At 36.0% G+C, this 17,500-nt stretch overlaps 1 protein-coding gene and 1 pseudogene across 1 annotated transcript; one reads left to right on the top strand and one right to left on the bottom strand.

Annotated features, from left to right (window-relative positions):
- Positions 1 to 1,102: 1,102 nt before the first annotated feature.
- LOC135201604 (basic proline-rich protein-like) lies at positions 1,103 to 12,761 on the top strand. The gene is made up of 5 exons (XM_064230654.1): positions 1,103 to 1,293; positions 3,166 to 5,290; positions 5,731 to 5,890; positions 7,899 to 8,080; positions 12,191 to 12,761. The coding sequence occupies exons 2-5, from the start codon at positions 3,194 to 3,196 to the stop codon at positions 12,395 to 12,397; spliced, it is 2,646 nt and encodes an 881-aa protein (XP_064086724.1). The 5' UTR covers positions 1,103 to 1,293; positions 3,166 to 3,193; the 3' UTR covers positions 12,398 to 12,761.
- A 1,180-nt stretch (positions 12,762 to 13,941) lies between these two features.
- Positions 13,942 to 17,500, bottom strand: part of LOC135198138 (uncharacterized) — a 20,474-nt pseudogene continuing 16,915 nt past the window's right edge.

The raw sequence follows: 17,500 nt of genomic DNA, 5'->3' as shown, positions 1-17,500 counted from the left end.
TTGTAGTTTAAGACTATAGTGTTCATAATTGAATGAAATTCTGCGTGACTTGAATTTAGTTAATTAGTATTGTACTGCAAAAGCTTTATTAATAAAAAAAATATTGAATATACCTAACTATCGTCTTTATCGTAACAACCAAAATAAAGTATTCATATAATTTGTTCAAGAATTTTTTATAAATGGAATTAAAAAACTTTTAAAAATGACATTTTTGCAATAGCGACGACAAACCTAAAAGAAATATTGATTTAACTTGGTTTGCAATATTTCCCAGAATATAGTCTAATTACGAATGTGAAAAAAATACTTCAAAATGTATGTGTGCTATACCTTTGGAAAATGACCTTAGTATATAATACAAAATAATACGGGAAACTCCTCGGTGGATTCCAACACCTTTTTAACTATGCTCTAGATATGAGGAAATGTCATAAATGAAAGACGTCTTCTCTAAAATCATTTACATAAAACATCTCGAATAGTAGTGTTTTGTGGTAAAATAAAATAATGAATTAATTAATAAAAAATGCTTTAACATTACTGAATAAAGAATTATGATAAAAGCCGAAGGGGAATCCCGAAAGAATATCAAAGTTATACACACATCGTCCCTTAACATAACCCAATAACAAAAACGATACAAAAGCTAAGTTGAAAAGATATAAATAGCAGAATGACAAAAAGCATCCACCATGTCTCTCCAGACCTATCCCTCCTGATAACGTTCCTCTCAAGGTCGCTCTTCTGCAAACAGACAGTCCTCCCATTGTTGTTTGGGGTCCTGGCACCGATGCCTGGAGTGAATAAACCCAAAACAGCAGGACTGGCAGTGAGGAAAAGGAGGTGAGAGAATCCCCCTCTAAGGTAGAAAATCTTTCAAATGCCTCCGGCGTTTCTCTAAGTCGTTAGTTTTCTCTGGAAGGTTTCATTAGCAACAACGTAATGGTAAAGAGCGATGCGTGGCGTGCCGAATGGTTGCCATTAAACCACGAACAGGGAAAATTGTCTAAGAATACTTAATTTACTTTTAGAATGAGATCATCAATACAGGATAAGGGTCTACGAACGTCTCAGTATCTTTCGCTCTGAAGAGACCAGCCGATATCGACCTCAGAGCAACCGCAGGGGGGAATCTCGTAGCGTTTAGCAGCGAGGAAATCAAAACTATATCGGGCACCATGGAATAGCCAAGGCTTTTTTCTGTCATTGTGTGTTTAAGGCATTGTGTTCTGAGTGAATTATAATATTTTTTTGTGATCGGAAAGGTGAGATCCAAGGAGTGACCTGGAGGTAAGTAATACGTGTGAAATTATATTTTTACGTACAGTTCAACTCGTAATGTATCTACAGCTCAGTGTACCCACCCCTCGACGTTGGGTCGATTTCCGTGAGAATAATGTCATTTGAATATTTGGCAAAAGAATGATCTTTTCGTGGAAAGACAATTTCATAATTCACTATTTTGTAACCTTTGCTGATGGTTAGAATTTGCAGTATTGTTTTTATTTATATAATATGAATGGGACATTTGCCTCAGTCGTAAATACAACACATTGTGCTTTGAGGTTTATGCATGGACTGATCTCATGATGAATTAAACTGTAACTTAATTATCTCTCTCTCTCTCTCTCTCTCTCTCTCTCTCTCTCTCTCTCTCTCTCTCTCTGTTTTGTGTTTTGCTTTTACAGATTCAAAATTAACGACGATAACATAATGAACATTTTCCATTTGTATATTGAAACATTCTTACCACGATACAAGTAGACAAATGAGAAAAATGACAGCAAATTCCCAAGATATTTTTCCTGGAAAAATAAACACATTTACTTTGCGTAACATGATAAGTGATTACAAAACCTTTTGTTTTCTTTTCACGAACCCCCCCCCCCCCCCCCAAAAAAAAAAAAAAAATATAATATTATATATATATATATATATATATATATATATATATATATATATATATATATATATATATAACACATTCTTCTTTCAAAATGCGGCGGAAAATATTAATTTACCGCTGTATCTGTCATGGAACGCGAAATCGTAAATACATATTTATGGTTTTTTGTTTGTATGGTGTTTTTAAGTTGCATGAAACCAGTGGTTATTCAGCAACGGGACCAACGGCTTTACGTGACTTCCGAACCAGAAATACACATCTCTGACTCCTCAATGGAATGCCCGGGAATCGAACTCGCGACCACCGAGGTGGTAGGCAAAGAACATACCAATCACGCCACTGAGGCGCTCCATACTCATGGTATTACCTGTCATTGCATTATACAATCATAACACTTTCGTTTCATAGCGTGGCAAAATGATGATAAAATATCACATATTCTACTATTATTGATAAATCTAACGAGCAAAAACTTTCAAAGCGGATGATGTCTTTTAACATGAAGATGATTTTTATGTACTTACAGAGGTTATTAGTCACTGGAATTTCTCTCTTAAATTCTTTAGCCACATAGTTTTAATTTTCATAAAAGGCAATGATGTTATAGAATTAATCATTTCATTCATGCATTTCACGTGATTTGTTAATCCGGTATTCTCTCTCTCTCTCTCTCTCTCTCTCTCTCTCTCTCTCTCTCTCTCTCAAACTCAGTTTCATAATCGTTCAGATGACTCAATCTGCTTCTGTATATTATAGTATTAAGGTATACAACCGATTATCGTTATTATGTGGTATGAAATTGTTCTTTAAGGATAAAGGAATAAATTTCCAATCATTTATCATGAATAATGTTTTCCTTATTTGGGGGCGGGGCTTGTGGTAATGGTCTGTGAAGTGATTCTGAGCTAGTCGCTGTTTTCCCAGAGCCAAGTTTACCTTTTAGCAAACTAAGCAACTACTTCTATCTTCTTCATAGAAATTTAAAATCAGCATTTTATCCTCAACAGGACCTGCTAAGTTTAGGGTTCCACCGCCATGCTGTTTTCCCAGAGCCAGATTTACTTTTTAGCAAACTCATCAACCGCTTTTATCTTCTTCATAGTTATCTAAAATCAACATTTTATCCTTAACAGGACCTGCTAAGTTTAGGGTTCCACCGCCATGCTGTTTTCCCAGAGCCAGGTTTACCTTTTAGCAAACTCAGCAAACACTTCTATTTTCATAGATATCTAAAATAAACATTTTATCCTTAACAGGACCTGCTAAGTTTAGGGTTCCACCGCCATGGCGTTTCCGAGCAGTTTGTTTCGGATTATCACAGCTGTATTGTTGCTCTGCTCATCGTCACCGAACGCTGTCCTTGCCAGTGACGATCCTGAGGCAATCATCTTAGACCGTCTCGCCGCCGACTTGTTCGCCCCTTCGCTAGACGACGTGGACCTCAGGAGCCTAATCCCCGTTAACGCCAGCTTCTCCAGGGATGGGCCCTTCAGTGGTTCTCCCATGGGAGAAGCTCTGGACGCCTTGATCTTGGTGATAAACAAGAGACACATCAAGAGACAAATTACCTGCCCCGAGTGTGTGCCTGGTCTGAACTGTCCCCCTCTTTGCCCAAATCCCGGGCCAATAAGGCCCCCTTGTCCTCCTTGCTACCCAGGAACTGCTTGTCCGGCAGGATGCCCGCCCACACCTTGCCCTCCATGTTTCCCAGGCAGTAGGTGTCCACCAGGATGTCCATTTACTGAATGCCCCGATTGTTTCCCAGGGAATCCTTGCCCTATTGGGTGTCCAGTAACTTATTGTCCACCTTGCTACCCAGGCAGTCAGTGCCCAAGTGGCTGTCCCCAAACTCCTTGCCCAGCGTGTTATCCAGGTTATCCATGTCCGGAGGGCTGCCCATCCACACCATGCCCACCGTGCTATCCAGGATCTCCTTGTCCGGTTGGATGTTCAGCCAGACCTTGCCCACCTTGTTACCCTGGGTCAACGTGTCCTACTGGCTGTCCCGCCACACAGTGCCCACCTTGCTATCCAGGATCCCGTTGTCCTGATGGCTGTCCTTTAACTCCGTGTCCCCGCTGCTATCCTGGTGACCCTTGCCCCATTGGATGTCCTGCTACACAATGCCCTACATGTTATCCTGGGGAAATATGTCCTGAGGGCTGCCCACCATCCCCATGTCCACCTTGTTCACCTGGAACTTGTCCAGCTGGATGTCCTCCAACACAATGCCCAACATGTTACTCACCAGAAAACTGTCCTCCCGGTTGTCCGATTTCTAAGTGTCCCATTTGCTATTCTGGAGAATACTGCCCAAGTGAATGTCCAATATCCCCGTGCCCAAGTTGCTATCCAGGTGAAAAATGTCCTGCTAACTGCCCTCAAACACCGTGTCCCCCATGCAGACCAGGTGAGCCTTGCCCACCTGCATGCCAGATGCCATGTCCACTATGTTTTCCAGGAGACAGTTGCCCTCCTGGCTGTCCCATTTCACCATGTCCCCCCTGTTATCCTGGACAGCGATGCCCATCAAGATGTCCAATAACTCCATGTCCATCATGTTACCCAGGAGAATCCTGTCCTGTAGGTTGTCCACCAACTCCATGTCCAGTATGCTATTCTTTAGAAACGTGTCCTCCTGGCTGTTCACCGTCCCCTTGTCCAGTTTGTTACTCCCAAGTATCTTGTCCAAGGGGATGCCCGATACTGACTTGCCCCCCTTGCTATTCTAAGGATACATGCCCGGAAGGGTGTATACCAAGGCGCTGTCCCCTTTGCTACCCAGGGACAAGCTGCCCTCCCGGATGTGAAAGAACGCCTTGCCCACTGTGCTATCCCGGGCAATCGTGCCCTGTTGGTTGTCCTGCTACAGAATGCCCTACATGCTATCCTGGCCAAGAGTGTCCTAGAGAATGCCCGGAGTCACCATGTCCACCTTGCTATCCAGGAACCAGTTGTCCCTCTGGGTGTCCTCCTACACCATGTCCAAATTGTTATCCTGGTACCCGCTGTCCAGTGGGTTGCCCACCAACTGAATGTCCTTTTTGTTATCCAGGAACTCCATGTCCAGCAGGATGTCCAAGAACACCATGCCCAAAGTGCCAGAAAGGTTATCCTTGTCCACCAGGGTGCCCAGTTACACCAGATTGTCCAGAATGCCCGAGAGGACCACCAGGTTTCCCAGGACCGGAAGGGGAAATGTGGCCCGGCCCACCTGGGCCTCCAGGCCCTCCAGGGTATGGACTGCCTGGCCCACGGGGACCTCCTGGATCACCTGTGTATCCGGATTCTACGCCTTGCAGGGCTACTACCAAATGCCCTAAAACAGAAGTGATTTGGAAAATTATCAATGAAACCACAAACACTACAGACTGCTGCAAAGTAAGAACACAGTGGAAATCAAGTTTGTGATATCTTTTCAAATACAAAAGTATGAAGGTTTAACTTTAAATAATTGTTCAAGTACAAGTGGGACTAAGCTTGTAAGAATGTCTTGATGGGTAACACTGCTGAATATATACTTTATTTTATACGGTGGAGAAATATCTAATTACCTAAGCATGTAGGTGAGTGAATGTTTTGTGTGGGCCCTGGGACACATTTTCATAATCATGAACTAAACACATCGGTCAAAAATATGTGTAAACCTTCCTGCGTTTTAGTTGCCTAGTTTAGTTTATCCTTTCGTTTCAACTATTTGTGTGTCCGTCTTTGCAATTCTGAATTTAATAACAACTGTTCTCAGACATTTATTATTTTTGATGGAAATATTTAACCTTATTGGTTTGAGTTATCTTCTCTGCCCTAATACAAATCTACAGTTGCAGCCGCCAGCTCCCAGACCGCCTTGCAAGTATGATTTTGCAGACCTGGTTATAAAACTCAACAACCTTGAAAGAAAGTTGGCAATAGTCGCCAAGTTAGACGACCAACTTTCGTCACACAGCGCGGCACTGAAGTCACTTGGGAACCTTCTCAGAGGTGAGGTTGTTTTTAAGTCTCTAAATAACACTGGATATCTGGAGATAAGTCAATGGCTTCCGGAAGCCTGAAATGCTCAATTAGGTACTAGAGATGTTTAAAGTGTTAAAATGGAAATATTATTGACCTTCAAGTAAAAGAAGCCGATCTTTTTAAATAATTTTTTTACATGTACGCAAAACAAAGGTCAATTTATACTTACTCAGTGAACAAAAACTCGTAATTTTAGCAAGACATAATACAATATTTTCTGAAATAGCCAAGCCTTCCCTGGCTATAAATTGCATATTTAAGCTTTTGTGCATTTGTTTTCCTTATGAGTTGTTATAGACAACAACAAACAGCCATTGCTTGTAGTTGCCTCCAGGGTTTTCAGTTACCTGTGTATTCAATGATTAGAGCAGCAAGTTACCAATTCTGCTGTTTATTCTATTCAACAGTTAATAAGTTCCTTTCTATATATTGTATTCAAATTAAGTGCATGTGTATGCAATAACTAGAGCTCATTGGGTATTCCCTGTCATTTTATCTGATAATGGTTTTCCATAGGCAATGATATGCATAAAGGCGTATAATAGTAAGGAGTATGTTATTTCCAAATCAGGTTAGTTAGAAGGTAGTTGCCCACTTCTCAAAATACCCAGATTGGATGAACTTAATATGAAGTGTGCTTTTGAGTGAAATATTTGGTTTTTAGTTGGTTATATATATATATATATATATATATATATATATATATATATATATCATATATATATATATATATGTGTGTGTGTGGTGTGGTGTGTGTGTGACGTATATATGTAAAGTTATATGCCACGAAGGGAAATAAACAACAAAATATCCGCGAGATCTTTCGACGTTCAAACGTCCTTTACTTAGCAGATGAACTGGCTTACATGAGAAAATGACGATGCACGAAAGGTCGTAAAACTGACAGATAGGGATTATAAAGAGATTAGTACCTAGAATCCGACACACTGGAAGATGAGTAACGCTCCCAAACAAGCAAAACGCATGGTTGCACTTAAAAGTTTAAGACAATCTGCTCAGACAATTAAAGGATCTGCTTTTAATACAACTTACCTTCTCATTGTAATTTTCAATATTAGCCTTGGCCTGTTTCATTTAGGACCCTTGTTTATTTGTAACATGTTTAAGAATGACCTCAAAGATATAAATTACAGAATTAAATAAAAATTAGTTGTCTTAGAGATATTTTCGTTGTACATGTATGTTTAATATGTATTGTGAATATGTATTGTGAATATGTTTTTGTTTAGCAAAGTTCTGAATAGCTGTCACCTATAATAATCCTTTAATTGTCTTGCCCTTGTGTCTGAGCAGATTGTCTTAAACTTTTAATTGTAACCCTGTTTTTGCTTGTTGGGAGGGTTACTATCTTCCAGGTGTGTCGGATTCTAGGTACTAATCTCTTTATAATCCCTATCTGTCAGTTTTTACGACCTTTCGTGTATCGTCATTTTCTCATGTAAGTCAGTTCATCTGCTAAGTAAAGAACTACGAAAGACCTCGCGGATACTCCGTTGCTTATTTTCCCTTTGTGGCATATAACTTTATTTATGGATTTATCCAACGTTCCTAAACTTTTCGTGATTCAGTTATAACACATAGATACAATATATTACATATATATTATGATATATATATATTAATATATATATATATATATATATGGTATGTATATAGAATTATATATATATATATATATATATATATATATATATATATAATATATAACGTAATATAATATATATATAACTAATATATATATATATATACTATACTATAAATATATATGTGTGTGTGTGTGTGTGTGTGTGTGTGTGTATACATATATATATCTATATATATATATATATACATATATGTATATATATATATATATATATCATATATGTATATACTCCTACACACACGCGTTCGTGCGCGCGCACATATATACAAATAGATATATAGGCTACCTATTTTGTTACTTTTTCCCCAGCATCCGACTTCCACGGTAACCAGGGTCCAGCAGGAGACAAGGGTAAAACGGGAATAAAAGGCAGTCTAGGGCCGAAAGGAGAGAGAGGTGAATGCATCAAGGGCCCCGAGTCAGAGCCCCCAACCGGGCCTGTGGGGGTCCCCGGTAACAAGGGGGCCCCCGGTCTACCGGGTGATAAAGCGGTGAGAAAGCTATTATTTTTTTTAACGCAGTACTTGTAGGGTGTGTATTTGCGTGTGTGGGCTTGGGGGGCGGAGTTTGGGCGTATGCGTTTATGTGTTTGTTTTAAAGGGGAAGGGGGAGGTGGGTCTCTTAATAGGGACTTTCATTATTTATCCTTTAAATTTTTTTCAACCTTTTACATGGTTAAGGGTAATAAATCATTCTTTATCTTTGAATTTTTGCAAACATTTTGCATGGATTAAGGATGATAAAAGATATTTCCATGAAATATCCGGTTTGTGAGTTATTACAATTTTTATAAATTTTAAATATTTCTAACATTTTCAAACCTTGATAAAATCTTTGAAATTATTTACATAATAAATTTTTATACCTCAATTTGTAGTATTTCCCGTTATCTTAAATTTCTCATTGAGGTTTTTTTATATTGGTGATATTAATAGCATTTTTTTTTATTTTAAAACACACACACCACACACACACACACACACACACACACACACATATATATATATAGTATATATAGATATATATCTATATTGATATTATAATAATTAAATAATAGCTGACTCCAACCTGGCGCTACCCAGGAAAACTGAATGACAACCAATAACTCTCTCCATCCCTCCAACTCGCCCTCACTCTTTCCCTCTTTCTCCCTCCTAACATCCCCTCTACTCTCTCTCTCTTTCTCCTCCCTAACACCCCTTTTACTCTCTCTCTCTCTCTCTCTCTCATTTCTTCTCCCTCACTCTTTCCCTCTTTCTCCTCCCTAACTCTCTCACCCTCTCCCTCTTTCCCTGTTTCTCCTCCCTAATAACCCTTCTACTCTCTCTTTCTCACTCTCTCTTTTTCCTGTTAAAATAGTTGCCTCAATTACTTTTCCCAGCATATTTGATGTTTTATTTCACTCCTTTTCACCACTAATTCCTATCAGGACTGATAGGAATTTGGACTTAAAGGGAGTGTTACTATCCATCTCAGTGACCTGGAAAACTATGGATTTGACACTAATATTTGTCGTTTTTGCCATTTGATTTTTCAAGCCATCTCACCATCTCTTTTTATCGAGGCTAAACTTGGACCTAAAGGGCATCGGGAGTGTCACCATCCATCTCAGTGACTTCGAAAAATTATGGATTAGACATTAATATCTGTCGTTTTTGAACATTTTTATGTCACCCCTTCCCACCCCACCTACTCCTTTTGATGCCATTGATGTCATACCCCGCCCCGCCCCCCCCCCCCCCCTATTCTTTTTTTAGGTAGTAAGTCAAAGGTATACCAAAATGAGATGTGACAAATTTGTAGAGTTTATTTAGATACTAAGTCTTCGGGGCAGAACCAGTCCCTTTCACGGAACCCCTTCCTGCCCCACCCTCTCTGGTAGCTTTTGGAGCTAGTGATGTCTTATCCCACAGTATTCTTTTAAAGAAAGTAAGTCATATGTATATCAAGTTTGGTTGAATTGCCTCAAAATTTTCAGAGTTATGCTGGAACAAACACATATACGTACATACATACATTTTATATATATATATATATATATATATATATATATATATATATATATATATATATGTAGTATGATGTAAAATAGAAGATAACAAATCTAAATGTGTAATGAAAATCCAACTTAGAGCAAAATAGTTCACTCATTTTTTACCAAGAAAAAAAATCTGGTTTTGAGAAACCTCCGATCAAAGTTCAGGGAACAATGATACTTGGGTAATTAACACATCAAAGAACATTGGAAAACACTTTTTATATAACCTACCTAAAACAATTTATTTCTAATGCCCTTAAGAGCTATATATTGCACACAACAACAAAAATAAAAAATCCAAGTCATGCTCTTACCATATCATTGTGTCTGCAGTGTATAAATTTGCAGACCATCAATGAGGTAGCATACTAGGCTCGTTTTTCCAGGAGCTTCCCTGACTCTTGGCACTGACAACTAGATACTCTGCAGGAGAGCCAAAGCCTCAGAAGCCTCCTGGAGCACAGGATTCTTCATCTTTTGCGCTCCTTTCCTTCTTCTTTGGTCTAGAATTCACTACCCAACTGTGTCTCATCTCTTCTTTAATTTTGCTAAATGAACCCGTTTTATGCTACCTATAGTATTTCATTTAAGATACTGCCATGTATATATCCCATATTATGTTCAATGGCACTCAACTGAAATGTACAAGACACAGTCATATAACCATGCAACTTTTCCTTCAGACCTTTATTCCACATCTTTGAAAGGAATGATTCATTTCGATTTTATGTTTGGGCTCTTATTAGCCTCCCTAATAGCTGGCTGACTGTGAGTTCACATATACTAGGTAAACTTGCTTTAGTTTAGGGCCTCCCCCAACAGACTGTTCTGATAGGTCAGACCTTCTTTGAGAGGTGGTGACACTTCAATGTTGGCTAGTGCTTTTTTTTTTTAAAAGTACAGGCAGTTAGGAAAAGTTGGACAGTGAGTTTGCTTTGGTTTCTTGTCTGTGTTAGTGCAAGGAAGAATAGTAGCAATCAGGTCGTTCTTTAGTGCATGAAGTGAAGATGTCCTTACATGGCGACAAAGTATGGACAAAAATATTTTGAAGAGTGTGTATTCTATTATCAGTTACCTGCACTGCTCCACCTATGGTACTCCTGATTTGTTTACCTTTTTTGTCTACACAACCATTGACATTTTCTTCTTCAGAACTTTCAGTCTGTATCTAACCCTTTTTCGCAAAATGTTTAAAACATTCCTCTTTTACAACTTTGTGATCACGTCCATAAAGCCCCTCTTCATCATTCATGGCTAATGTGGAATTATATGCAGAACTATCGCCATCTCCAACCTTTTCAAGAGAGCGCTGCCAAAGTTTAACGGCTGCAGCTGCTTCCATACATACAGAAGACTTACACTAATTTTTACCATGCTTGTGTGAGCTCATCAATTTTTGACACTGTAGAAGAAGGGTTCTTTTAGAATTAGGATTCTTTTCTGCCTAGGCATAACTTTCCATTGTTGACAAACGTTACAAAAATGGCACTGGTGTGGCACTCCATCACTATGTCTATCCCAACTAAGAATTGAATGTCTTCGTGTCATCTATGTGACATCATCTGGATGAATATTAAATTATTTACTATATATAAAAAAAATCATACCAAACACAAGCTCATTGCAATCTCCGTATTTTTTTTTTTTCGTTTGATATCCTGCATTCCATTTTGATATGAGAGGTAGGTTTTATGTGAATGTTTAGGGGATCCGAGACCAGCTGCCATATCCTGAATTACTCTTTCACCAATGTCATATTGCATTCCATATGCAATGACACATGATGTATTTTTCAGCTGCAACTTAAACCAAGTCGTTTGTAATTGCAAAGCAAATCTGTCCTCACATTACCAAGTACGCCTCGTTACATTGGCGATATTCTCCATTTCTTGTAAAGATGGCGAGAAATTTCGTAGATAATAGATTGAAGGGTTTCGAGTGAAAATAGCACAACTATTAGCAACTGTGGAAACAGCACTGCCTCAGTCAGCGACTTCGAACCTAATTTTGCTGCCTGCCAGAAGAAGTTGTTGTACCACAAATTAAGGAAAAATGAATGAAAAAAATACTGACTGGACAATATGTGGTTGTAAAGAATTAAGCACGCTACGCAGGTCAAGTCAAACCTCACGTCATGCGAGTTAAGCCCATTTACCGCAATTATTTTTTCCTTTGCCGCTTTAAAAGCGTCAAAATTGCCAAAAATTCATACGCCTGGCGTCGGTAACATGTTTGCGTAATTTGACATTCAACCTCGATTCTTAATTTCCTTGAAGGTAAAAGTGTAATTAGTAGGTCCCTCTATTCTCTTACATTACTGTTCTAACATTAAAATGTGTTTTTTTATCATAATTAAAAAAAAATTCACTACGACACTTTTTCATTTATTTATTTTATTTAAATCTCATGTTCTCGTCAGATGAAGCCTTGCAGGTTCCCAGGTGCCGCGGTGATAGGGTGGGGGGGATGCTTGGGACCCCAGGGAAAAGGTGTCATAGGAAATGACTTTTATCTATTTATTTATTTTTTTATTTAAAAAATCTTATTTTCCCTTCTGATGCAGCCTTGCAGGTGCCGCGGTGATAAGGGGGAGCCTGGTCCACCAGGGGAAGACGTCATAGGACTCCCTGGTCTCAAGGGCTTCAAGGGAGAGAAAGGCGCCAAGGGCGCTAACAGATCCTTCGGCGGGAAGAAGAGTCAGAAGTTGACAGACGACCCGGCCCTCTCCCCTTCCTCCGGAGGACGATCTAGGAAGAGAGTGCTCCAGTAAGGATACAGGACTTCCAAGGGAAAGGGTCTGGAGATCATAATTGTGTACAACGGCGGAATATAGGATTAAATCATTCTTACCTATCACGTCTTTATCCCTTTGCATCTCCCTCTCATTCTTTGTTATTTTTCAATCATTTTTTTGTTGTTGCTTCATATTCGATATTCCTCAATTTTTAATTTTCATTTTCCTGGTAATGTTATCGGATCTTTCCTAGATAGTAACCCCCAGATTAAAGGTCTGGGGTTGTTGTCTAGGACTAATATTTCCAGAGGGTCATTATCTTTATGATATTTATAAACTTTTTTTATGTTTTAACGGTCACTCCAACGAGTTTGTACTAAACACGCCGCAAGGGTGATACATACAGTTAGAAAAACTATTCCCAGCGGGTTTGTACTAAATACGCCGCAAAAGTGGATACATGGATACATATCGGGTTAAAACCCCCTTTTTTTTTGGGGGGGGGATTTTTTTTTGGGGGGGAGGGGGGGGGGGGGGCATTATCTAAGTGAGATCCATATTATCCTCATTAAAGTTTTAAGTCTTGTAAAATAGGAGTCGAATACCTACTTTCATGTGTGATGCTATAAACAAAGTTAGAATTATAGGAAGTCTGTTCGTTATCTAAATACCTCGAATGCAACAAGTATTACGTAATAAGGTCATAGAATGACCTTATGTAATATTACATTGGGCAGTTTTGAATCAACCTTTGTTTCCGTCTCTAATAAATACTTCATTCACGACACCTTCCACAATTCCAAAAAATAAGTGCTAAATATATACCTATTCATATAAACGCATTTATATACATACATACTTACATATATATATATATATATATATATATATCTACATATTACATATATATAAATATATATATATATATATATATATATATATATATATATATATAATATATATATATATACAAGAATGAAACAAAACAAAGTATGGCTTGTTCATGCTATTACCTGAACTCTATATTTTTCTTTATTATTGATTGTTTTTTTCTCTGTTCATTACCTTCGGTTTCTTCTATGATTATTTGCTCTCATTTTTTATATACTACTGACATTCTGGAATAAAATGATCATCATGGCGCCTTGTTTTCATTGAATGACTGCAAAATGTTCTCTAAGTAAAATGTTGATTTAACTTGATTAATATCATAAAAAACTATTCATCACTTAAAAGTGATAATCTTTCCTCATTAGATATTCCAAGAATCGTTCAAATAAATATGTAAATATTAATTGATATTTTATATATATATATATATATATATATATATATATATATATATATATATATATATATATACACACATACACACATACATGTGTGTTTTGTTTGTGTGCGTTTTTACGGCTGTGCAGGACGTAATGTTAAACAACTTCAACCGAGGTTTGTTGACACGTAACTAGTTAACTATTCTGTCGTTATATAGATTATCGCTACGATTGTTTTCGGCTTAGGTATTCTTTTCGATAACAGCAGAATAACCGTTGAGGAGAAAGAGCGAAAATGAAACAAACTCCCAAAAGTCAGCCCTTTAATTCAGTTAATGTGGTTCAAAGGTTAAGACAACAGAAATGAAGTGTGTTTTAATATGGAATGTAAATCATATAAAACCTCATTGTCCTTCATGCTAAGAAATATCAAAACCCTTTAAGGAACAAATTCAAAATACTTCTTCTTTGACCTCAAGAGAATATACCAAGAAACTCTTAAGTAATTACAAGAACTTCCTGTTATGCGTTTTCACAAATACTCAGTAATGACCAATGGCAGGATAATCACTGTATTATTACGTGGTTGAAATGCCCGGATTGAGCTGCATAGAACTGAGATATACAAATTGACAAATCAATATCTTAGAAATTTTATTTACCCAAGGTGAAGTCACAGTTTCTCACAGAAGATATTTAGGGGTAATTAGTAGCTTTACTTCAATGAAATAAGTTAATAAGAAATATTACCTATATATACGTGGATATCGCCAACATAAAAGCCCACCAAAGCTTTGCATCACGTGACATCAGAGTTGCAATGTTGTTACTTTCTATAACTGCTATCTAGACTAGAGAGCATGAATATAATTTAGAAGTTAGTTTACAACAATAATATATTAGTATTCACAAAATTAAGCTCAACTCCTTTTGATTATGTGCTTAACAAAACAAGCAATTACTCAACAAGACTGTTGATTGGCTTAATCATAGAATGCTTATACGGCACTTATACAGTGCAAGAACATCTACAAAACATAATTCTACAGCATAACGATACATAAATACTAGTTACAGATTATTATTTCATATTTAACAACTGAAGGTCAATTACTGTTAGTAGCTATATAAATAGTACTTTGGACATTGCTGTTATGTTGAAGGGGTTATATAAGGTACTCCCCAAAAAATATTGATTTTAATTAAGAGACCAAAAATATAACTAATTCAGTTTTAGTGGCAATGAATTTTGTCTACGGGAGAAACAATTATTATCCCCCATGAAATTCGTGGCTTTATACTTTGGGTCGTTTGCACCCTACTGTTTCATAAAACCAGAAAGTCCATCATAAATGACAGTCGACCTAATGTACATGATTAAGGATAAGCGTTGGTTATCTTAACCTACAGTGAAAGCAAACTACAAATCTACAAATGGCAGTGTTAAACGTTGCATAACAATCTTTATTACCATACAGTAATGCAAGAAGACAATTCTCCCGTGTAGTTGAAATATACTTTAATATTGTTTTGATGTTATTAATGAACGGGTTTTTTTCATTACAACTCTTACTATTAAACATACGTGGTTTTCACTCCTGACTTTATTTTTAATATCTGACGTTCAATCCAAGATCTGCATTTTACATGGAAGCATACATTTTCTTCTTGACTTTTTGTTTTAATTGATGTGTCTTCAGTTTTAACTAGGGAAATCAGATACATATATTTTTCCAGATCCACTCATGATTAACTTTTCCTGGAAACAATAAGGAATACCAACTAATGTCAGCAATAGATATCCAACATTATTCTAAAGATTTTCACGAATCCAGTGAACTGGTTTAACTTGCAAGTTTCAGTAAGATCATTCATACTGATTCTTCACTTTAATTACAAATAAGCAACAACTATGTTTTCCAATATATTTTATTACATTTTCTTGAGATTTCGAAATCTCTCCTCCTTCCTGTATTAAACGAACTTACTATAATTAAACTGTCTAACAATTAATATATATGGTTAATATTTATCTTTTTTCTCCTAAAATTTTCACTCGACGTTCGTTAATTGGCAAATATTTATTTTACTTCATCTTTTACTTTCATTTTCCTTAATTTTTTACTTTCCTTGTAAAGCCTTAAATTTTAAGTGTCTGAAAAATCACCAATCCACCAAATTTTCAATTCACAGAGAAAAAAAAAACTTACTCCAAATTCCAAAAGTTAATTTCTGAAATTTTCAAAACAGTTTTTAAGATGGAAAATTAAAAAAAATTGATTTAGACGATTTTTTTCAGATGTTTCTTCTTATTTAGTTTTGGGATATCTGGACGTTCTGTATTGACCTAGAAAAGGAATAGATATGTGTTAGATTAAGAAAAATTACACTGTTTTAATGATTATAAAGGGCCATGGAACATCTTTGATTTAAATTCTATTTAACATTATTATTTTTGAAAAACGAAACCCACAAAATCACTTTGTAACTTGTTTACTTCTAAGTATTACATTTAGTTTTTAATTAGAAGTAAACAAGTTACAAAGTGATTTTGTGGGTTTCTTTTTCAATCTTCAGAAGAAAACTGAAAGAAGTTTTTTTTTGTTATTATTTTTATTTCTATTTATCTATAATTTCTCTGATTATCTATTTATCGCTTTTATCATCATGCATATATATTATATATAATATATATATATATATATATATATTATATATATATATATATATATATATATATAATATATATATAGAATTCAATAAGCAATCAGTTTATCAATTTTTATTTACCTTGATTTTTTTATAGCAAAGATTATCACAACTGAGATTATTTTATGCTTGATATTTAGCTTAGGTAAAGACAACGTTCATTTAATATATGTTATTTATCATACTACTTCTAGACGGCTACAGTTTATATAGATATTTTATCTGTCTACCTATCATCTATCTATCTATCTATCTATCTATATATATATATATATATATATATATATATATATATACATTCATACATATGCATATACAGTATATGTATAATACATACATACATATATATGCATATGTTACATATGTATATTATATATATATACATCATACATACATACATACATATATATATATATATATATATATATATATATATAATATATATAAATCTATATATATATATATGTAAACACCAGCTATATGAGCAGAACAACAGTAAGACACTTCTATAAACACCTACCTTGGATCTTTTCTTCATCGTATTGTAAGCTTCTTCTAAAGCTTAAGAGACCGTGTTCGCACCTTCATTGAATTTGCAAGCAATAGTTTTAATGAGAGCAGCCAGTGTTATTCATTAGATATTTAATTAGCTTCCTTATCCAACATTTGCATGTCATTTCCATCTTTCAAAGATGATTGCTTCCCAGTTCTCAAATTATATATTTTGCCAACCACTTTTCCTTTGCTGATCAGAGACATATATTACAATGCATGCAGTTAATACTGCAGTGGTAAATAAAAACCACTGTAAACAATACTTATTATATCAAATATAATCTCATTGAATTGATTAACTATAAAAACCAGAATATTATACGAATATAAAGTACATGTCACCAATTTCTCATAACAGGGTGTACCAAAAATTTAAACTGACACTCGTAGCTTGGTTTTCTGTACAAAATAGCACCTATTTCTTGTTCGCAAACTTTTTTTTATAATGAAATAAACAATTAACTTTATAACTACCTACCATTTTCTTGGCCCTTATCATTCTGGTAAATGATTGGACTATTCTGAAGGCAATTTATGTTGATCAACTTGGAAATATTAATATTCAAATACATAATGATCTTCGGTTAATAAATAAAGCGCAGGT

Source organism: Macrobrachium nipponense, chromosome 23 (assembly GCF_015104395.2).
Source record: "Macrobrachium nipponense isolate FS-2020 chromosome 23, ASM1510439v2, whole genome shotgun sequence".
NCBI lineage: Eukaryota > Metazoa > Arthropoda > Malacostraca > Decapoda > Palaemonidae > Macrobrachium > Macrobrachium nipponense.
This window is presented reverse-complemented; position numbering and strand designations above follow the sequence as displayed.

What these genes read in the sequence shown, in the direction of transcription:
- LOC135201604 (XM_064230654.1), top strand. Translation starts at nt 3,194, where the DNA reads ATGGCGTTTCCGAGCAGTTTGTTTCGGATTATCACAGCTGTATTGTTG. An exon ending in ACACTACAGACTGCTGCAAA is followed by an intron (nt 5,291 to 5,730) that starts GTAAGAACACAG and finishes ACAAATCTACAG; the next exon opens with TTGCAGCCGCCAGCTCCCAG. An exon ending in GTCTACCGGGTGATAAAGCG is followed by an intron (nt 8,081 to 12,190) that starts GTGAGAAAGCTA and finishes CTTCTGATGCAG; the next exon opens with CCTTGCAGGTGCCGCGGTGA.